The sequence below is a fragment of the Primulina tabacum genome, chromosome 16 (assembly GCF_025594145.1).
Source record: "Primulina tabacum isolate GXHZ01 chromosome 16, ASM2559414v2, whole genome shotgun sequence".
Lineage (NCBI taxonomy): Eukaryota > Viridiplantae > Streptophyta > Magnoliopsida > Lamiales > Gesneriaceae > Primulina > Primulina tabacum.
This window is the reverse complement of record NC_134565.1, coordinates 35,339,464-35,362,346: the sequence shown is the minus strand read 5'-3', so window position 1 is coordinate 35,362,346 and position 22,883 is coordinate 35,339,464. Positions and strand designations below refer to the sequence as shown.

General features: G+C 33.0%; 2 protein-coding genes across 2 annotated transcripts; one reads left to right on the top strand and one right to left on the bottom strand.

Annotated features, from left to right (window-relative positions):
- Nucleotides 1-773: 773 nt before the first annotated feature.
- On the bottom strand, nucleotides 774-9,370 carry LOC142528750 (ubiquitin carboxyl-terminal hydrolase 8-like). The gene is made up of 13 exons (XM_075633892.1): nucleotides 9,148-9,370; nucleotides 8,274-8,519; nucleotides 7,766-7,907; nucleotides 6,963-7,022; nucleotides 6,780-6,875; nucleotides 5,758-6,087; nucleotides 5,287-5,427; nucleotides 4,991-5,161; nucleotides 4,266-4,523; nucleotides 4,000-4,148; nucleotides 2,294-2,854; nucleotides 1,565-1,838; nucleotides 774-1,280 (listed from the first exon to the last, which is right to left on the bottom strand). Exons 1-13 carry the CDS (start codon nucleotides 9,279-9,281, stop codon nucleotides 1,155-1,157), a joined length of 2,688 nt encoding a protein of 895 aa, XP_075490007.1. The 5' UTR covers nucleotides 9,282-9,370; the 3' UTR covers nucleotides 774-1,154.
- Nucleotides 9,371-19,217: 9,847 nt separating this feature from the next.
- Nucleotides 19,218-21,313, top strand: LOC142529721 (protein FAF-like, chloroplastic). Its single transcript, XM_075635335.1, has 2 exons — nucleotides 19,218-19,333; nucleotides 19,538-21,313. Exon 2 carries the CDS (start codon nucleotides 19,579-19,581, stop codon nucleotides 21,061-21,063), a length of 1,485 nt encoding a protein of 494 aa, XP_075491450.1. The 5' UTR covers nucleotides 19,218-19,333; nucleotides 19,538-19,578; the 3' UTR covers nucleotides 21,064-21,313.
- The last annotated feature ends 1,570 nt before the right edge of the window (nucleotides 21,314-22,883 follow it).

Genomic DNA, 22,883 nt, shown 5'->3' with positions numbered 1-22,883 from the left:
AGAGGTGGCACGAACTTCAGATTGAAAACTAAGATTAAAGCATCATTTTATCGCAGAATCTCAAAACCCCGTGAAATTGCTTTTATCAGATCTTGTTTCTTCCACATCTTTCGGTCCATCCGTTGCCGCTTCAAGCTCTCTCTTCCCAAAACTCATCTCACCGGAGAAACCCATATGCTCCGAAGGAATTTCCCCCCAAAAATTTTACGTAAGGGATGAATTAGATTTATAGTTAGGGTTTCACGTGAAATTTCGTTCACGACCCTGACGTTTTGTGATTTTGCGCTACGACCCTGGATTTTGTTAGATTCTAAATGTACCCACAATATATTATTAGCAGTTAAACAGATTACCTAAATTAATATTTTTATTTTCAAGTATTTAATAAATTTAAAAATGACTAGTTAAATAAATAAATATAAATATATATATATGTGTGTGTGTGTGTGTTAAATAAGTATTTACTATACAGAAACAAATATTACTGTAACGGCAAAAACTTGTTTGAGACGATCTCATAAGTCGTATTTTGTGATACGAATATCTTATTTGGGTCATTCATGAAAAATATTACTTTTTTTGCTAATAGTATTACTTTTTATTATGAATATCGGTATGATTGACTCGTCACACAGATAAAGATTCGTGAGACCGTCTCACAAGAGACCTACTCTACTGTAACATGCTCCCGAGGATATAGGAAAAAAGGAGAGGCTATGTGATTTTGATGTATCTTCAGGAGGAGATAGCGATAGATGTAAATTAAATCCCTCTAAAATAAAATCCAAGATAGTTTAAGATTAAATAAGCACCAAAATTGTCCATTTTACATGTTACGACAATAATTTCAAAGGCTATATCTAACAATTGGTTGTAATAATGTCGGAAGGAACTCCCAACCAACCAATCATTCCTATCTTTCTTCTGTCTTTTTCACTGCAGAAGATTATTGCAACCCAATATGTGTTTCCCTATTATATGGTGTCCTTTGCCACCTATTTCACTCTACACTAACCTCCCTTTTCCAAATCTTGAAAAACACTACCAAATACAACAAATATGAATGAGATTCAAGAACAAAAGAATGAAAAACCATGGATGGTTGTAGTTTCGATGTGGATCGATCCACTTAAAGTTAGCAAGTCATGGTCCTCTCAAGTTAAAATATCTTCTTCGACCCTTCTGTAAAATAACACATAGGCAGCCGAAGTCTTGATCTTGGCCTCGGAGATGGAAGACACATGGCTATCGTCAAAGTCATACCACCGATCACCACCATGCTGATATTTACAGAATAGTTAGAACAGGTTAAGAAAAAAGGATGAAACTAGCATATATGCACTGCCACAACATGATAACATGATAAGTGCTGATAAATGCAAATCAAACAGATAATGTGCACAAAATATTGCTAAATCTGGTACTTTTGAAGATACTATGTTTGGACTCATTTTCTGGACTGATTTCTTATTTCCCGAAAATGAACTAAAAGTAACCCTTTTTTTGTGAGATAATGTGCAAAAACAAAACAAAAATAAAAAAGTCAAACAATGAAGGTACTCACATGGACAAACGCGGTGTAGTGACCACCTCCCATGCTTCCATAATGATTGCTAATAGCATAGAGAATATAACGGTTTGAGGATTGCCCGCCCTTCTGATCTATGTAAGCAGAAATATCAAGGTCATGGATTGGGAAATCGACAAAGGTTTCCAATTTGTTCTTCAGATACCGGCTGTAGGAGAATCTTTTCAAATGAATCACCAAAATTTCTGGCAGTCTCCAGAGATCTAATTTTTTACTAGCTTGACAATGTTTTTTACACACCGGGCAGTACCTAAAAGGGCAAATGGCAGATTATAAAAATAACGAGTGAATAATAAGTAACAGACACAAATACTTGCAAAGCTGGCATAAATTAGAGAGAAGAAAATATATGGATACAAGAATGTCACATATCAATTAACGTGGACAAGAAAGATCAACTTATATCACACCAATTGATCTACCTTAAACAGGTCCTGAAGAACTATTTACGGACCTTTGCAAAAATTCACCAGATATGTCAACATATCTCTAGTTTCTTATATCTGCTTCTTTGAGGTAGCCAACATACAGAGCCACTACCAGCTAAGAGTTGCAATGATAACTGATACCAACAGGGTAGAATTTGCAGAAAGATATATTCCAAGTGATATAATCCATATTCACCTTATTAACAAGATATGCTCACAATGTAATTTATCGAGTAAAGTGGGAGATAAAAAAAGGAAACCAGAATAGCTTACTGACCACATATCTTCAGGTCCTAGAGGCTCCTCCTTGAGAAATGCTTCTAGACATTTAAACAGAGAGATAGACTCTTGTGGTCTTTTCGTAAAGAAACCAGACTTGAAAACTTCAGGCAACAAGCTAAGAGGCTGAACATCGTAATGCTTGTGCTTGGCCATTGCCATTGACTCTGACCAACATGCAAGCACATTCAATCGTGTGTTCATGGCCTTCAAATTCACCGGCTCTTCCATCGTAATCTCAGAGTCTCTTCCTATTCCTTTTTCATCCGTTAAGTAAAATTGAAACTTAGCAGCACACATTGAATCAGGCTCCTCTGTACTACTTGTCACAGGGGGTTCAGTTAGCCTAGGAATTTTATTATCCTCCACTTCCACCTCGGCAGCGTTATTGTCTGTGCTGCCATAATTATCAATAGATTCTTCATCAGGGACCAAGAATGGAGCAAGTAACTTCGTATACACTTCAAAGATATCAGATCCAGTGGTGATGGCTTGGCGTACTACAAGAGGGAATCCAAATGCCCTCCAACTTGTGGACACTTTCCCAAAAACAAATTTCCTGCAACAAATATTAATTAAACAGCTTAAATTATAAGGTAAAGTACAGGCAGACGATAAATATCGCAGAAGCAACTCTTTTTCCATGGCAAACAACTGTACCAAGTAAAAGTATAAGAAAATCCACAAAACACATTCATTGCAAGGGATTATGCAGCCAGGTCAAAGCCTAACAATGACGATAATCTCCATGTATGACATCATATATTAACTGATATGCGTAAGGTTCGTTAAGACATTGTTGTGCAATGTCCAGATGAATTACTGGCTTCCAAAAAATAATTTCGAAAACCGCATGGCCAGGTGGACTCAGCTAAGTTTGCATTTACATTCCTTGAATGTTCAAATCCCGAACAACAAGAAAAATTAGCACATGGATTATTAAAAACTCACTTGGATATGTGTATTAGTATCACTATCTGCTACACTACAAAATGAGGATACCTTGACAATTAAAGCCACTGATGAGAGTATTCATTCACTTTCTCAGTTTCTGTTGCATGTTCAAAAATAATGATGGGATGTCGTGCAGAATTAAATGAACAATAAATTAAAAAAACAATATCGTAATTTGAAGCTTCTATGCTTGTCATCAATTAACTTAACAAAAATGACTGGGGAAAAGAATACATGTAACAAGATTTTCCTGGCCAATGCTATTTCTAGAAGATATCCCATCCACCATTTCCACCATATTGAACAACCGCTGTAAACCAAAAAAACATAAGTCATCTCGGTTAAACAACGCTCTGATGTCCTTACTTGCTAGTTGCTAACCAAATTAAGATCTGCATACAATATCAATCTTCATTTCAAGCTCAGCGTGTTAGTATGGCACTCGCAAATTTATTTATCTTAGAAGTAAATTTAAGACCCTCTTTTTATTCATCAATTGATGAAATGGAAAATGCTCTGTCGATGCTAAGCAAGTCATTATCATAGAAATCACAAAATGATACAAATATTAGATTGGCTATTTACCAGCAGCAGATGGTGTTTAATGGCTGAATCAGAACTATTCTGTTTTGTTGATTCCACTAAATCAAGCACAAACCTTTTGCGGAAGCATGTAATATACTATACATGGCAAAAAAATATATACATGGCAAAAAATATGGACAAAGAATCATGCAGTTATGGACTTACTCTTCTATTTTCTGGTGCATAAACACAATCAGAGGAGCTTCGTTAGCATCCTTTCGCAGCCTATATGCTATTAGTTGATCACCATCTCTAATTAAAGATAATGAATCAGTTGGCTCCTCTAGAAATCGTATTATACAGTTGTTATATATCTGTGAAACAGTTTATTAGTCTTAGATCTTGAAATATAAGATGTATAAAAAAGCGAAGTAATAATAAAATCGCCTGAAGGTGAAAATAAATCTAAATAATGTGATAATTGATGTTACCTCAGCAACCAAAAGTGTCTCGTCGACCCCCAATGAACATGCTGCACTTAAAGACTGAATTAAATCTTCAAGCTTTCCATTCTTGGGTACAGACACAGTAAATGAGGATGGCAGAGTATTGCCATCAGTTTTTACAATCGTCAATGTCATTGTCCGAATAGTTGTTGATGGCAGTGGTAACGATAGATACATGAATGGATCAAAAGTAACAGAAACCTTTCTACAAACTGGGCATACTAATGTTGATCGATATTGACCCTGAAATGGCATCAATCAGTGGGGAGTTAATCAAGACTAGAGAAGGCAACCAAAAAGACCAAACAGTTACCAGACATTCCTCTGTCCATCTCTAAGAAGAGAAGGTCAAAAGCAGTGCGGTGAAAAATATCGTTTTCAAGGTTAGAAAAAGAATCCCAAAAATGTAGCGTGATTTGAGTATTAGGATATTAATCTTTAATGACAATCAACTGGATTTATGATTACTGAGACCCAAAAAGAATAGGAATATAATTTCAGCTCAAGATCATAATATCATTCCTGTACCAGTCCTTCACAGATAAGAGATTATTAACAAATACCCAGCGTACAAATATTCAGTTTCCTTACTTTTCAAATGAAAAGGAAATGGTCAAAAAAGAGAAAGTTAAAAAAATAAACATAAATAATAAAAATAAAAAAGTGAAAGCAACTCTGGAAATGAAAACCACTGAATTAAAGACACATACTTGGCACAAATCAACAATTATAGAATCATTGCGAGCCAGATGATTCTTCCAAAATTCATCAGCCACTTCTTCATCTGGTCGGCCAACAGAATCCTTAGCTTCAACATAGGGTTTGGACTTCACACGATTCAAATCTTCATGGAGTCCATCCAAAAGAAATGCTAGGAGCTCCTACAGTAACCAAGTGAAGTGAAAATATTATATTCCTCCCACTTTAATGGAATACGAGCTTGAGATAGTTCAGACAACAGGAATAAGAATATAATTTTGAATCATAACAGGAGAATAATACAAACTTGAGAATCATGCTGATTAAAACCACTAAATTGAGGAGCAAAATGAGCAAGCTTCAATTTAAATGTTCTTGGAGTCACAGGTGTTGCTCCAGGAGTCCATAATTTCTTCAGCAGATCCCCAAAAGCTGAAGCAATCTCACCCTGTTCGAAAGCAATTATATAAAGTTTTAATAGACATAGATTTATTTATCACAAGTCATGCAAATATGGAAAGAAACCACAGTTTCATCATCACATACACGTAAAAAAGATCTATTACACAACTATTACAACTGTAGAATCACCAACTTAAATAATTCTGAAACTCAGAAATGAAAATTCAAAGGATGACCGTGTAAGAATATTTTATCTGGAAATGTCATTGACTGACAGACAATAATGTTTAATTGAACAATAAATATTAATTGGAAAAGAAACAAATACGTTCAATAGTATGAATATGATGAAGTTCTAACACCAAAAAGAACATACATTCATGCCCAATGGGTTCTCTGAGTTTATTTCTCTCCTATAATCCCCGAGAAAGTAGTCAACAAGTTTTGGTGTGTGTGCTAGACACTGAAGAGCACTGTTCATGAAACAAGTATTCCCCAGGTTTTGCAATCCAGTTAATCCCAAAGAGCCAGCTTCAAAGGAACTCCCGAAAATAGTAGAGGAATTGCGGGTAGAACTAGAACTGTTGTTGATAGCACTCCCATTCATCAAATTCGAAGTACCATTAGTATATGGTGCCAACTCCTCTTTTTTAACTCTATTTCTAACAGAATCTGACAGACCATAAACTTGTAACTCAAGGAGAAGCTGCATAAATCAACGGAAAAAGAAGTTAATGAACATGAGAAAGTAACAGGCGTAAAGCATCAAGATCTAGATGGAAAATTCAAGAAATCAGGTTTCAAATGTATTCACTGACACCATACCACATCAGTTTGACTGTAAAGTCAAATAATATTCCTTCAACCCAGCTGCACTCAATCTACCCCCACCCCCACCCAAAATAGAAGGAGACACAACAGACTATAAATGTAACAGGTACATCAACAAAAAAGGATAACCTGAGATTAAAATTGCATGCTAGAGTATGATTAACTTTTAAATTTGCAAGCACTGCTCATATATCCAGTATTGTATAATAACCATCACTGATCACCCCACGAGAAAAGTGAAAACAAGTAAGAAAAACAAAATAAAAGGGTGCGCATAAGTGAAAAAAAATAAGATGCCTCACCAATAATAAGTGCGCCATAAATTATTGTCTACCTGATAGATACTGAAGCGAGAGGGAATTCAATTACAGATAATATATGTCCTCATTCATTTTCCCTTTTTTCCTAGTTTTTTTCGGGGGGTTAAGTACTGGTCATATACAAAAGTCGCGAATTATTTGCATGATGTTGAATGCGAAAAATTTCACATCAAAGACAAATTTAGAGTTCAACAAATACATTCTCTTTTATCTCAGATTACAAAAGTAAGCAAGATCCGCTACTCACATCCTGATCTGTCTGCTTCTGAGACTCTTTCGAGATCTTGTTTTTGTCATACAGGAAAAGCAGTGTTGTCTGCCCTGAAAAATCCCAAACCCATAACTGCACATAGGGGCCAACCTTTAACCCGAGAAAATGTATGGCTATACCCATCCACGAGAAATTTGAAAGGCAATAAAATGCACTTACAGGATCAGTATCTACATTGAATATCTTGCAGGCTCTTCTGAAGCATTCAACCAAATTATCCTGAAATTAAGGCAAAAGGGAAACTAATTAAGGCATAAGGGAAACTTAACATTAAAAGAAAACGAATATTAATTAGGGAAATTTTAATTTCAAATCTCTGGTAGTTGATAGAAATGGATTGCCATACACGTGGGCTGCAAATAATAAGTCTCATTTATCTAGACAAATTAATGCAGCATTAGGGTAAGATTATACCAATGAGATAGACAAATCATTCTTTAATCCGTTAACATGTAAACAGTTTTACAAAACGAATAATGTCACATTAACCGCATACGGAAAAAAACAGAAGGACAACTGAGAATACTAAATCCCATAATCTTATCCAGAATATTCTCTTACTTATTTAATAAATAAAGAAAGATAAAACAGAGTAATCACTATACTTCCAAATGCTTGTTGCAGGATCATGCTGCAATTATGGAAATGTTTATTTGAGATTATGGCCATGGTTAACAATTCATAAATATGGGATATAAAAAATCATTTGTTCCGTCTCTATTCCTTCCTGTTCAATTTGTTTAATCATTTTTTCATTTCAGTAATCGGTTCCAGACAAAATTCACCCAGGTTCATAGGTTCAAATAGAAGCTTGATTCATTTTAAGTTCAAGCAAGATCACTCAAAAATGTGATTTCCTTCATAGTTAATATTTTTACAATTGTCGTAACTAGATTTGCCGTTAGTGTGAGCTCTCTTCATCATACTTTTCTTACAAGTATATCTTGCAAATTTTTAGAAACCTTTTTGCTTATTTTGACAGAAAATGCATTGGATTCTCTCTGAACAGAAAGCCTTAGTTGTAGAGGATAAATATCTGACATATCTTCGTCTACAGCTGATGAGTATTTGATGTTCTTTGGTGAACTTCTCGAATCACTATGCCTGTACAGGGAAGAAAAAGGTCAATGAAATAAAGTAATTTCATTTAATTCCAATAAAATTAAGAAATCACGCCGACAAAGGAAAATTTTATTAAATATAAACCTCAACCCGCATGAAGAAGTGAAACCGCAATTATTTCCATGTGCATTAGTATGGAAATTAATGATCTTATGCCAAGAAGATGACAAAGAACGTTAGGCAAGAGAGCACTTTATTAATGTAGAAACCCTATACAAACTCAAAACAGCAAAACTTAATCAAAATGAATGGCAGATTCAAGCATGTCTCGTGCACAACTGGATTCACATTAAGAAAGTCAAACAACGGAACGTATAAACCTAGGAGTATTTCTGGAAACTTACTGACCATTTAAGTGTCTGTAGCCACATTTTGCCAGGTACCAAAGCATAGTCCCTGCCAGATACCCCAACTTCACCATTTTCCCCACTGCGCAACAATGAAGGGTCCTCTTTAAGGTTAAATGCTATATCTGAATAAAATATATTGTTCAATATCTTCATTGCACCACCATAAGACGAAGCAGGGGATGCTATATACGGGATTCCCATTTTTAAAACTGATGAAGAAGAGTCTTGTGCCTCCTTCCACCATCTGAAACAAACCCAAATGTAGTCAAGAAAACAACATAAAATCAATTAAGAAACCTCGAGACCGTGTTTTTGTAAAACAATCAGTTCATAGTCACCATACAACCACATTCGCTGACAGAAAAATTGAGAGCCAACACATTCTAGGTTTCTTTAAAAATTTCACCTACATGGATCAGCTGTGTCAACTAGACGCGTACTCTATCATCAACCCGAAGCTCGAATAACATCATAGTATTCTCAGTAGTGCAATTAAATCAACAGAAAAAGGATTAACAACCAAAAAGTAAATTATAAATCAAAATAACTAATCCAAACAGTACTCGCAAACGATTAATCCAACCATCAAACTGAAATCCCAGAAACAAATCAAACCATTTATTGAGAACAAACAAATAAATTCAAGAAACCACTTCTTTTCTTTTACTTCTCGTCCTTTCAAGTTTCTTCAGGATATGTGCTTAAACTGTCCCAAATTCTTGCTGAATTAGTAACAATAACCAGTCACATTATTTCAAAAAAAAATTCAAAAATCATTTCACTTTTTCCCTCCTTCGAATCAGATTAACCCCCGCAAAATCCTCCAAAAAATACTAAATCAATTTTGAACCAACACATTAAAACGTATATACCTGAATGGGACTAAATATACTCTTTGGTCTTGATCTAAAGACAAGGGATCTCCTTCTTGCGACAAATGCGGCTCGATATTCAAACTATTCAAGGAAACTGCTGCTGGCCCATTATTATTACCATCGTTCTCCATTTCTCTTGTGCCTATATGTATACATAGACAGAGGAAGACTCGGGTTCAGAAATGGCGGAAGCGATTTGCAAAATTGCACATCAAGCGAGAGATTCACGGATTTGCAGAGAAAAGAAGAATTTTACTATTCTGGGATTTCCAGATTTTGAATCTATATGAATTTTGTATCAAATTCTTGAATTGTATTTCTGGGAAGAAAAATTAAGGCTGGTTTAGAGAGAGAGCACAGAGGGATATGCGGGAAAAGGTGCTTTACGAGCGATGCTCTGTCTTTAACATTAACGTTGGATCTAATCTGTGAGATTTTACTGTTAATAATTTAAGATTAAAAATTATTGAATTTACTCAGATTTCACTAAGCCGCACCTTGTGGATAAAGTAAGCTTGATATTTTCGCCTTAATTTATTGTCAATAAGAATTCTTGAAATGATTTTTTTTAACACAACAATTCATTTGTATTTTTCGGGTTAATCTCTTGTGTGACGGCCACAGGATTCGTGAGATGGATTAACCATATTTATATGTGTGATCTAAATAGAATATATATCTCACAAAATTAATCTATGAAATCGTCTCTCACGAGTTTTATGTATTTTTTTATAGATAACTCAACCAATAGATATGTCTGACTCGTAATATCATCTCACAAAAAATTTTGTATACAATTGTCCATATCTTAATATAAAAATATCCATATATTTCTCAAATCATGCGGAATATATAATAATTTTAAATTATAAATTGAATAACGAAAAGTCTGATATATTTTAAATTAAGTTATTTTGCGGGAACAATCCATCAAATAATTATTAAATTAATTGTTCATCAAAATAAAACTCACAAGCTATATAAATAGCCTAAAATAAAAAGGGGCCCCATTTAATAAAATTGAAGGCCCATCACAGTTAAATTGGGTTAAAAAGCCCATAGAAATCACGCAAAAAAAATTCCTCATCCCTTGATGGTACACAATTTTGTGTGGTATAATTGTACACCGCTGCTGGATTGCTTTGCATAGCTTATAATTATTATGTTCTTTCTTTGTTGGTCAATTTTCGTTCCTGGCATTGTGAAATAGATGATATATGAAATAAACTTTATCATATCATATATAAATAGTTGTCGGTGAGATCGAAGCTCTGATATCATTGTCTAAATAAATAATATCAAATCGAGTTTTCTCAAATTTATATATGGAAACATAGAGAAATTTTTATACAATTCTTGGCATAAAGATATATATACACACACACATATACATATTAGGTGAAACTTGGTATAATATTATAGATACATCTTTACTATATTATAGTGAGTCAACCCCCTTTTTATTTGATAATTTTAATGGATGTACAAACTTATCCTTACTATTTTTCTATTATATTTAATAATTAAGGGACAAAAAAATGAATTGATAACAGAAAAAATTCTCACATTATCTTCCCACTATCTCACATCTCAAGTCATAATTATCATTATCTCAATATCCTTACGTGGAAGAAAAGATTATAAATAAATTCAAATTTACAAAAACATATTATATGCATATGCAACGTATGTGTTCGATGTACTAGTATAAAATTATATCGGGGTCATCTTTTTATTAAAATCAAAATCTGAAAAAAAAATTATAAAAAAAGGAAAAAACAAAATAATAATTAGCTATTACAAACGATTTTTTTGAAATCGAAAAATGCTTAACAAAATACAAAAAAATTGATTGTTTTATAGATACCTTTAGTATAATACGGATACACGACACACAAATCCACTTTATTAATGTAAAATTTTATTTTCAAATATTTATTCACTCAGAAAATATATATATATATATAGAATATTTATATATATATATATATATAAATATTCAGTTGAGGAGGCAAGATTCCACGAGACGAGGCAAAATTTTTGGAGTGGAGTATGTGATTTGGACAAGTTGCAACATATAATGATCGATTTTGTAAAATTTAAGTTCCATGATCCAATGTCTTCATGTAATACGAGTGACAATATTGTGAGACAAGACATCACCAGTCGATATTGTTGTTGGGTTTGTGTGGCTCGCACAATATATAATCATGTCGATTTTATTCTTTACTCAAAATAATCATTTAACTTTGTTTGATTTGAGTTTTTCTTCTTTTGTTATTGAATGTTGACATAACTTCAGTCACAGTCACGTTTATATTTCTCAATACCACATTGTATTGAGTTAGTATTTTTCGGCGCCACGTCAGTACTCCGTCAGATAAAGACCAAAATTCAAAACGTAACCTAATTTATATGATCGAAATTCAAATTTGATCGAGTACTTATAAAGAATCAAACGCAAAAATTTTCCATATTCTTTTAATTTTTTGTTCGATATTTTCCCTGTTTTTTAGTCTAATGCTCTCTTAGTCGAATTAGGTTATTTGGTAATTGATTAACACGGCATAGAGGTTTGCTCTTCTTTCTATTATAGACAGACAGATTCTCAGTCGTTCGTCAATACCTTCAATTAGTTCAGTATGAAAAATTGGAAACATTTAAAAATTTATCTCCAACATTTTTAGCATGTTTATTCTCACTTATATATAATTAAGAACAATAATGAATTTTCACTAATTAGAAGGTAAATATTTGAAAACATGAAGCTTCAAAAATATAAAGAATACATGTGCAAAGCGCAGGGCTGGTGCTAATAACTTTTAGACTTGAGTCTAACTTTAAAAAGAGACACTTAATTATTGTTCATTCATATCGTTTTAAGCTCGTAACAATTTTTTTTGAATTAAATCACTATATTAAAAATGATATAAAAACTAAACAATGTACAATAGTCAAAATATATATATTATAATTGAGTAATGAGATCAAGTATGTACAAAATGATCAATAAAAAACAACTCTTCTTAAAATTTTAGAGGTAAAAATATTAATCAAACTGTTCAATAATTTTTTCTAAATTAATAGCATAATCAATTCATTCAGCATTTTCTTGTGGCATTATTGATTGGAGATAAAAGTTTTGATGAACTTTAACTTTGAAAAACTTCGTTTTGCACTAAATACTGTAATCAGAAGATCAAAGATAACCAACAAGAATTTACAAACAATGCGAGCAGTTGAAAAATATTCATCTATTTTCTTCAATTAATTTGCTATAAAACTCCTATGAGTCAGAGAATAAGTTTTTACGCTAGTCCATTTACACTACCATGTAATAAATTTATGGAATAAAAAATGTTTTTTTGTTTATATTGGCAAGGAAAAAAAAACTTATATTGGGGAAAAAAAATTTATCAGGCGACCTAAAAATAATAAGTTTATTGAGAGGCCCAATAATTATAAAAAGGTTTATATTGAGCACATGAAAAATAATTTTTTGTGATAGAAAGGAAAAAATAATCCAAGAATGATAAATTTATATTAAATCAATTTACATTACACCCAAAAATTTAGTTGGGGTGTGGACATAGAATCAAAGAACATCATCCATCTCATTTACCCTTTGTCCCATTAGTAGAAAGCCAAAACTTTTAGAGGGATTTGGTTCCAATTGAAAGGAAAACACCAAGGAAAGGAAAGTTGAGAATCAATAAAAACCGGAAAATTTTAGGATGGTGAAATTAATCATATTTTAATTGTGTACATATATATAAAATCATATATTTTCACTAGAAAAACTAAAGGCAATCAAGCGCTCTTTTTATATTTACAAGTCTTCATGGTGATATTTCATGGATGAGCACATTAAGATTAGACTCAAACCAAATTTTGGATCCCTGGCCTATCCCCAACCAAGGTAGAAGGCATATCACAGGCCCATGTATTCTGCTATAAATACCAAGTTTGAGCATGCAATTCATTCATTCACTATATTATTTTTCAGCAGCACCCTTAGTTGTTCCCCCTTATATCTTCGGTCTCTGACTTGAGCGTCGGAGAGGCTATGCCGGGGCACCCTCTCGGCTCCCTTCTAACGGTCTCCTTCGTGATTTCAGGCTCAGGGCAAATTCGAAACCTGCGTCTAGACTAGTATCACTTACTAGAACCGAGCTATAAATTTTCAGTGAGCATCACTGTTTGTTATATCTAGAAAGAATGTACGTAGGTTTCATTTGAATGAAACAATTTGTTTTGACGGATGGATTCGGAAAAAATATGCCCCGATATTTAAGACTTTTGAAAAACATTAGTTTGGTTAAAAAAAAAAAACTTAAAATTGAAGCTGAATGAATTAAAAAAAATCAGTAGATTTGAAAACAAATAAACTCTCGGCAATTAGGAGGGTGTACGCCAATTTTACGAAAATAATCTTAGAGATGTGCAGATTGCAACATATTTATTTTTGACAGTAGAAGCAGCCATTGCCAATCAAGAGAATCTAGGATACATTGGAGCATGTGCGGCAGAGTGGGAGTGTGCGTTTTCAAGCTAAACCGGTTGGATCACGGTCCGGTCCAACAATGAAAACAATAGAGTAAACATTGAAATCCAATCTATTAAATCCTTCTACATATAATAGTTTTAAACATTATTATAATGGAATTGATAAAATTGATTATATCATTTTAATAGATGATTCAAAGAAATGAAAAAACTAATAAGTTTTCTTGCCACGGTGTGACACAATTCATTGTTTAATATTTAATGAAAGTTATAATTTGTGTGTAACGATCTATATACTCAAATCTTCTGAATTTTATAATAATTCAAGCATCATATTCCAAGCCAGAATAATTATCACTCCCCCATCGTAAATATTTTGTAAAGTTTTTTTCTTATCAAACTTGTATAATCTAAAAATAAAAAATAAAAATTATCAAAGGGTTACAGGAAAGAGAGATATTCGAGTTCAGTAGCTTTTGCAAAGCTTTTTCAAGAAAGTATTGAGCACTTGCCTTTGTTATTCCTTTGTCACTTTCAATTTGCCATTATTAGATTGACTGGATGATGAATTTTATAATTTATTTATCGGCACAAAAAGAGAGACAAAAGGAAAAAAGCTAGAATATATATATATATATATATATATATATATATATATACACATATATTGTGTGCGCGCGCGCGCAATGTCAGAAATCAGAATATGTTAAGCATATATTATCTTTTTCTTATATTACAAAAATTAGTAATAACTAAGTACGACACAATATTAATTTTTTGAGTGTCATAAATATATATAATTTATTATAATATAGTATTTATAGATTACCGATTAAATAAGATAATTTAACTTTTATATAAATTAAATTAGAGGTAAGTTGAAGAAAAAATCGAAAAAAGATAGAGTGATATTAAAATTTTAATATATACTCATTTGGAGCCATGAAAATTACGATCAGATTCTGTCACGTTTTGTTTTGTCGTTACGTGAGAATTGTTGTCTACGTCGAGGGTATTTCTTCATTCTTTTGTTTTTTGACCAAATTATTATTTTTTTCTTCGTCTCTTATCCTTTCTCGCGATTTCCCTCTAGAATGGAGGGACTATTTCAGACACTCGAGTAAAAGAAGTATTATGTAGGTAAAAGTGCTTATTTGGTCGTAATTTATTTTTTAGTCCTCTGTGTCACATTTCGAGACTGAAACATATCGATACCAAACAACAAATATCATAAATACAAAATTTCTAGATCATTCTATTTATTTCATAAAACGGAATATTGTCTTTACATCTCTAAAATAACATAATGTTTTATGGAAGCGAAAGTGAAACATAATATAACGAGAACGAAAATAAACAACGAGCAGAAGTATTATTTTTATTCATCATCTACAACACTAAATTAATTCTTCATCCTCGATCTTTTTCTCGTTCTTATATGAGAGGAGTTTGGAGTTAGTAAGTGATATGATCATCATTAAGCAAATCGAGAAAAGAGTCATCAAAATTTCGAAAACAATACATATATAATACTAGATTTTGAAAGCAAATGATAATCATAAATTCGGTAATCGATGATAACATTAATCATATTTCATATGTACACTAAAATAACTACTTTTCTTAATGCTAAATTGATATCAGTCACTTATATATTACTCTTTTAAGGGGTGATTCCAATAATCAGCAGTAAAAAATAATCAGCAATGTATAGTGTTCAGAATATGTATATCTGTCATCCAGTTTATGATTACGTATCATCGGAAAAATCATCCGAGTGTTGGAATGAACTCGAAACGATAAAATATCTAGACAAGTCTTGTATAAAGAGAACTTAAAGAATTTTGGTGTGGATTTTGTTTAGTCTTAAGCCACTATTTATAGGCTCCACTGATAAAAGTTGAATGACCACCGTTATTTCCCTCCTTAATGACAACAGTTCCAATGTAATGTATGTTATAACTCCATGATAATTAAGTTGCTTGAGACCCTCCATATTTTCGCATTTTTGGGCAATTTTGTGTTATTTTTCTAAAACCATGTAATTAAATTACCAATATTATTGTTAAATTTTTGTAAGTAAGTCGTTAAAAAAATTATTGAGATATCCATATTTGAAAACGGTAATTATAATTTTTAACAATGATATTATATTAATTGTGATACCCTCGTTCCACATATTAAAAATAAAAGATTTAAAATGAGTTTATAATGGCTTACAATGGACTTCTATAGCAATCTGGGTTAATCATTTTCGTAAAGCGATGACGAATACGAAATAGTTGCTGTAGGGGCCCATTGTGCAGTCACGCAGCCGCGGGCCCGAACTCGGGGCGTGATAGAATGGTATCAGAGCCGGTCAGCGGCATGGAACACTGGGAAATAAGTGCTATGCGGGGCAAAGTGCTACGTACATGGGAGCCACCTCTTGAACCTGCGGGGCAAAGTGCTACATGACGGGAGCCACCTCTTGAACCTGTAGGAGCCACCTCTAGATTCTCGGCGCTGGTGGATCGAGTGGTCAGGCCGCGACGAGGACGCCGCGTTCTGAAGGAGGGGTAATTGTGATACCCTTGTCCCACATATTAAAAATAAAAGATTTAAAATGAGTTTATAATGGCTTACAATGGACTTCTATAGCAACCTGGGTTAATCATTTTCGTAAAGCGATGACGAATACGAAATAGTTGCTATAGGAGCCCATTGTGCAGTCACGCAGCCGCGAGCCCAGACTCGAAGCGTTACATTAATTATATAATCACATGATTTTGATGAAAATAACTCAAATTGATTTAAAAAAATGTAATTATAAAATTATAATTGATTTAATAAAATATATATGTCAAACAAATCAATACATACATACTAACACACGTCAAAATGTCCTGAAACTTTTCTGAAAGGCTAAAAATACATTTACAAAGTTTGCGGAAAATTTCGAAGGTCAGAATTGGGGTGGTGTAAGCGCCACCATAGTCCACGTGTTGTTTAGGTTTTTCAAGGTAATTTTTCTTATAATATAATATCACTTTCATGTTGAATACTTTGCAAGAAGACGACAGGTTTAAAATTTATGAAATGGCCGGGTAATGCACTTTGTAACGTACTTAAATATTAATCATATGGATTATTAAGATAATAAATGAATATTGAGTATTAACTGCATTTTAAGTTAATCATGGATGGATTTATTTCTAGCCATTATAGCGTGATTCCCTGTATCGATGAACACAATTGAGCCAACTCCATCCCTTATTCTAATATCATTAGATCGTGTAGATCTCTCGTATTTTACTAAGATTGAGATATATGTTGATGATCCAAATACTAACATTTGCTCACATCATAATAGGATAAATATTTTAGATTATCATTAAATTAATTCATTTGAAAATTAATTCATCTGAAAATTTATCTCTTAAATCATTTTCCCTAATCCAATTAATAAAAAAAAAATTAATCCTTCCAGAGTTATAATTTTCTTTAACAAAAATCCACATATATTATTATACTTTGAGTTTATTGGAAAAAGGAAATAAAAAAATAAGAAAAGAAAATTCATAGTTTTTTTTTTTTTTTGTCTCAATTTTAATTTCCAAAAAAGAATAACTTTGAAGTAGCGTATTTGATCAATCAACAAGAAGCAAAAAAAAGAAAAGAAAAGAAAAACGAAAATAGCCAATAGATAAGTGGGAACATTTAGTGAGGTTTTTGCAAGCTTTATTGGGAGGGAGACAAGCAGCACCATATATTTTATTATTTAATTTTGTTATATTTTATTTATTTATTTAATATTATTATTGGTCTCATGTGGCAAAGCAATAACCTGGATTTTGCATTGACACAAAATCTATACCCATTAAATCATGGATCCAATCAAATCCATCACAAGAAATTTGTGTCGGTTCAGTATTTGAACTTTACGTCGTACTCACGCATGTTAACATACTTTATACTTTTTTAACTATTATAATTTTCAAAAAATTAAATAAACTATAGGTTTAACTCAAATGCAATTGGCTAGCTTTATAGCAAATAATTATATATATTTGATTTCTTAAGGTTTTATGTTATTTAATTTGTGTTTTAATTAATGTGATATTGTATGAGTTTTTAATTAATCTGTACAGACTAACGTACTTGTTATCTGTACAGAATAAGAGATATATGATTCTTTTATGGAAAATGTAAATAAAGTGATTTGGTCATCCCAATCTGCATGCATGGTGGCCTTCCTTAGCTTCCTCCTTAAGCCATGTTCATCTAATCATCATCACTATTATATGCTTTACCTACTGTAAATTGCTCGACCCAAATATTCTGCTGATGCACGGAACCTTATCTTATAAACATTTCCCTTTCACTACAACTTTGTGGTGAGACAAGACAGGGTAAAAAACATTTGAGAATATGAAATTAAATATCACATATAACATGTGAAAGTTTCATGTAAAAAACCCAAATTTTTCGATATCACGTTCGAAACCTTTTAGGGAAAAAATTTATATTTGGTGTATGTTCACATTTGTTACGTACATGGTTTTTGTTAAGATACAAAACAATGATGAAGAAAATTTTTTACGTAAAACTTAAATTGGAAGTTGCAACGTATCCAAATGTATCAAAACCTCGATATTAGTATTGAGAATCCATTCAAAGTCTTAATTTAGTAATACATGAGAAATATCATAAGTTAATAAGATGATAAAATGTATCTATTGGTATGAGGCTTTTCAGATAAAGACCAATAACAAATTCATGATGATGGTTTATGCCCACAATGAGCAATATCATATAATTATGGATATATGTGAGTTCCATCGTACAACAGTGTTGGTATCAGAGCTATGGTCGAGATCGAGCCATGTAGGTGGAATCCTCAGATACCAACACAAATGAGGTGGGGGCTCCTAGTAAATCCGCGATTAGATCGGACAGACAGTACTTCAAGTATTTCATGTAAGGCAAGCGCTCCAAATGCAGCTGAGATGAGTGGCCTCGAGAATGGAACGATGGGATTCAGGGATGCTCAGACCATGAGAAGAATGGTAGTCCTTCGTTTGAGGCAAAGATTGTTGGGAATTCAAAAAAGTCTCATATTGAAAATACACAAGAAAGATCATGGGTTAATAAGATGGAATAATATCTTCATTGGTATGTTGCATTTTGGATAAGGTCCAAAAACAAATCTATGAGGGTTAATTTAGACCCAAAGTGAACAATATAATACAATTATAGAGATATGTGCATTCAATTATTCAACAATTATATATACATGGTTTTTATATACAAAATTTCATAAACTTTATTAAGTTGATTATGGGTGTTTATCTCATAGCCTCCTATACAAGAAAATCTTGAAACATCCACGCTCAAAAGATAACGATCATAAAACCGTTGTTTTTTCTCTTTAGACAACGGTTTTAAATAAAACTATAGTTTTAAGCGTTTTTTTTCCTCGTAAAAAACTGTTGGTATTTTTCGTGGTGTCGTAGGGAGAGGGTCCCATTTAACACTAGTCCTGAAGCTTTGGGTTCTCCTACAAATACCGCACACTCCCACTCTTCCATTTGCATTCAACCAAATTAGACACCAAAACTCATCTTCATTCGTTACATCTTATGTTCTAAACTATTTCGAACTCTCCTTCTTGTATATTACTTCTTGCTTGATCAAGGTAAGAATCTCATATACATTCTTGCTATGTAACAAATATTGCAATCGAATAGATCATGCATGGCATCAAAATCTTGATGTATGTATATGTATATGTGTGTGTGTATATATATATATATACTGTGTATATGAATTTGTCATGGGGAATGATCAGTTCTTTGATCAGCTTGGTTTTCTGTACCGATAATTGAACTGTTTCTTGCAGATAAATCAAGTGCTCTTTGCTATATCTTTCCTTGTGAAGATATGTCAATGAAACAGGGAATTGTTACAATTCTTGGCTCGGATTGTGAAAAAAACATTGCAGCCTCCATCAGAAGAAATCTCTCAGCTGATATGTCTTCCAAGAAATGGCTGGAGCAAAATGAGTTCTTCTCCCCGGTGAAAAAGATGGCTTCTTCGGAAGAAGCAGTTCCTCTTACCCAGGATCATGATTCTTCATCATTTTCATCTGAAGGTGAAGAAGAATGTGAAAGGATTAATAATAATCCAGGACGAGACGATGTTTGGAGGATGATTCTGTCTCACAAAGAGGTGCAGAAACCAGCAAAATTGAATGCTAATTGGGGTACAATTCTTACTCAAAAGAGTGAAAGTTCAGTATGCAATCTGCCACCACCACCTTATGTTCATCCCCTCGTGAAAAGATCAGCAAGTGCTATGAGTGACAAGAGTCTTGAGATTTGCACAGAGAGTCTGGGATCAGAGACAGGGTCTGATGGGTTCTCGACGTGCCAGAATTCAGAAGTTTTGGGTGATGGAGATGAAGATAAGGAAGAGAGGACAAGAGTAGGAAAAGAATGTACCAAAGAGCCGAATCCCTTCGAGGATTTTCATGTTGTCAAGTATAAAAGTTGCCCCTCTCGACCTATTCCACCGCCACTTTCGTCCATTTCTGGTGGCGATGGTGTTTCACTCCACATTCGTTCCCACCGGAAAAAAGGTAGGCTGGTTCTTGAAGCTGTTGCTGTTCCTCCAAGAAAGTATTTCAACGCTCAACGTGGAGATGGAAGGCTTGTTTTGAGTTTGATCAATTCTCCTACTTCACAGCTAGAAAATGAAGTGGAGGGAAATAAAGTTGACGAATTTGAAAAAGTTTTTGTTCATATGGAAGAAGTTGATGACAATATCAAGGAGGCGGTAGCCAGCGTTGACGATGATGATAATGAAGAGGAAGACCCTGAATTTTTCAAGGAGCAGAACTCAAAATCATTACCAAATCAAATTATGAGCGTGGATAAATCAGCCTTCACGATGAAAAATCTAACGGGGTTGGGCACTAAGAATCCAACTTGGTCTCACAAGTTCAACAAAGTCGTCGACTTCCCAGCTGCAGAAGAAATTATGGCAAAAAAGGATGTTTCGGACGTTGTACCAATCTCGCACTCACTTCCACCACTTTCACGCATGACTCAGCTCATCTCGCCCCCGCCGCTACTGTTGCCACCACCATCTGCTGCCACCTCGTTCAAGGCTTACGAGTACTTCTGGCGAAGCAAGAGCACTGCTGCTGGCCGTCTCATTAATCCGAAGATCCCCTCAACCCCGCAAGCCGCATCCTTCAAAAACAGCAAAATTGATGCAGCAAAGGCATTTGATCAATATCAAGAAATGACACCACACATGAAAGGACACAACATAGAGTACTTTGTTCCTTATTTCAGGGGTTGCAATAAGGAGCCGAGAAGATCTCTACCGATAAGTGAGGCACACTGGATTGCCACATCCTAATGATTAATAACTATTTACTGAATAGCTAAATATGTTGTTCGATCCATTATATTAATATTATTTATCTCCACATATTAATGACAACCCTTTATGCAAAACCACGTGTCTAAAAAGATTTGTGCAGCTAAAATGAATAGAGCACTTTTAGGAACAGTGTTACCTAATTTCCTCATATTACCAATGTGTCAGCTTCTGTTTCTGTCTGTTATTTACAATTACAAGATTAATATGACCAGCACCATGTTTGACTCGTCTGTTTCTTCGTCATAGTGGAACTTACTTTTCCTTTTGCATCAGCCTTTTTTCCTATTTTCCACCAACGAGATTGTGGTATGGGTCATTTTCTGTCCATTTGATCATCACCTTGGGGACACAATATCCAAGATTCTTGATTTGCTGGGGACCCGTTGTATCCAGGTTTCAAAAGAGACTCGGTACGGATAGAGATGCTCTCTTTTCCATTTGAATTTGAGTTATTTTTATTATAAAACCAGTTTCTCGACAGGCCGACACGACTTCTTCCTCATATAGCGCCCAAAGATCATGATTTGATTTGCCCCAAGATTAATAAGAGGGAGATGATCTAACGCATTTTATAGTATAGCTTGAATATTTTGACATTAACGCATAAAGTTTTACCTTTTTTGTTTCAACTGAGAGGAGCAATGAAAGGCACTTGATTCTATTCAAACGCACTAACTAATTCTTGGTTCGAGGATATATCTTACCATTGTGATTTTGTTGACCCAAAATAAGCTTGATAAGAAGCAATTATTTAAATAAGACCCTTGTGTTGCCCTTGTATAGATCGATTTAGTTTGAGTAGCGATTTGAAGGACGGATTTCAAATGACGTCTATCAAATAAATCACAATTATTAATGAAATTTCATAACTTCGTAGGAAGTGGATTTTTAATTTAATTCAATTTTGCTGATCCAAATAAGTCAATTTATTTAAAAATCAATGAATTTGAAGTGCGTCACCTTAAATACATCGATCCAAGCACAACATTAAGTTAGAAATTTCAAATACCTAATAACAAAATAAATCCATTGGTTTGCTTGGATAACAAATCTCAAATAGTTACATCAACATTGAGTCGTTTCATATTCTCCTCTCAAACATTTCCTCAAATTCAAAAACAACTTTAATTAAGTGTTTGGAACGACGGAATTTCAAACCGGATTTGATATTTGATGGGATTTGGTTTAACTAAATGAAATCCTTAAAAAAAATGAAGAGATTTTATGGCATTTGAGCTACAGAGGAAATAAAAATTATTTATAATATTAACTTTATATATTTACCTCATAAATTTATGTTCTTTCTTCAAACTTAATAATAGATATAGAAAATTATGTAAAAAAACAAAAAATATATTTTTACATAAAAAATTCTTTGGTGAACTTTATTTATTTTTAAATTTTTTAAAAGTAATAACAATATAGCTTTTTCTTGTTATTTTATAAAATACTTTGTCCTTTAAATAATATGTGATTATTTTACATAAATGTTATTAATAAATCAGAAATTTTAAAAAATAAGTGATAAATGATTTTTAATGTCAATTAATATAATTTGTAGCTGTCAAATCCAATTCTTAAATAACATTTTAAGTTTTCTGTGAAACACCAAAATAGAATTCTAAATCATTGAATTTGAAATCCAATCTCAATCCCAATTCCAATTCCAAATCCAAATTCAAATAAAAATAAAAATCTCATTTTTTATTGATCCAAACATAGCGTAAATATTTTTATGCAGATTGGAACCATATGAACTATATCTCTTTGAATTTCAAGACGGTATATTAACCCTG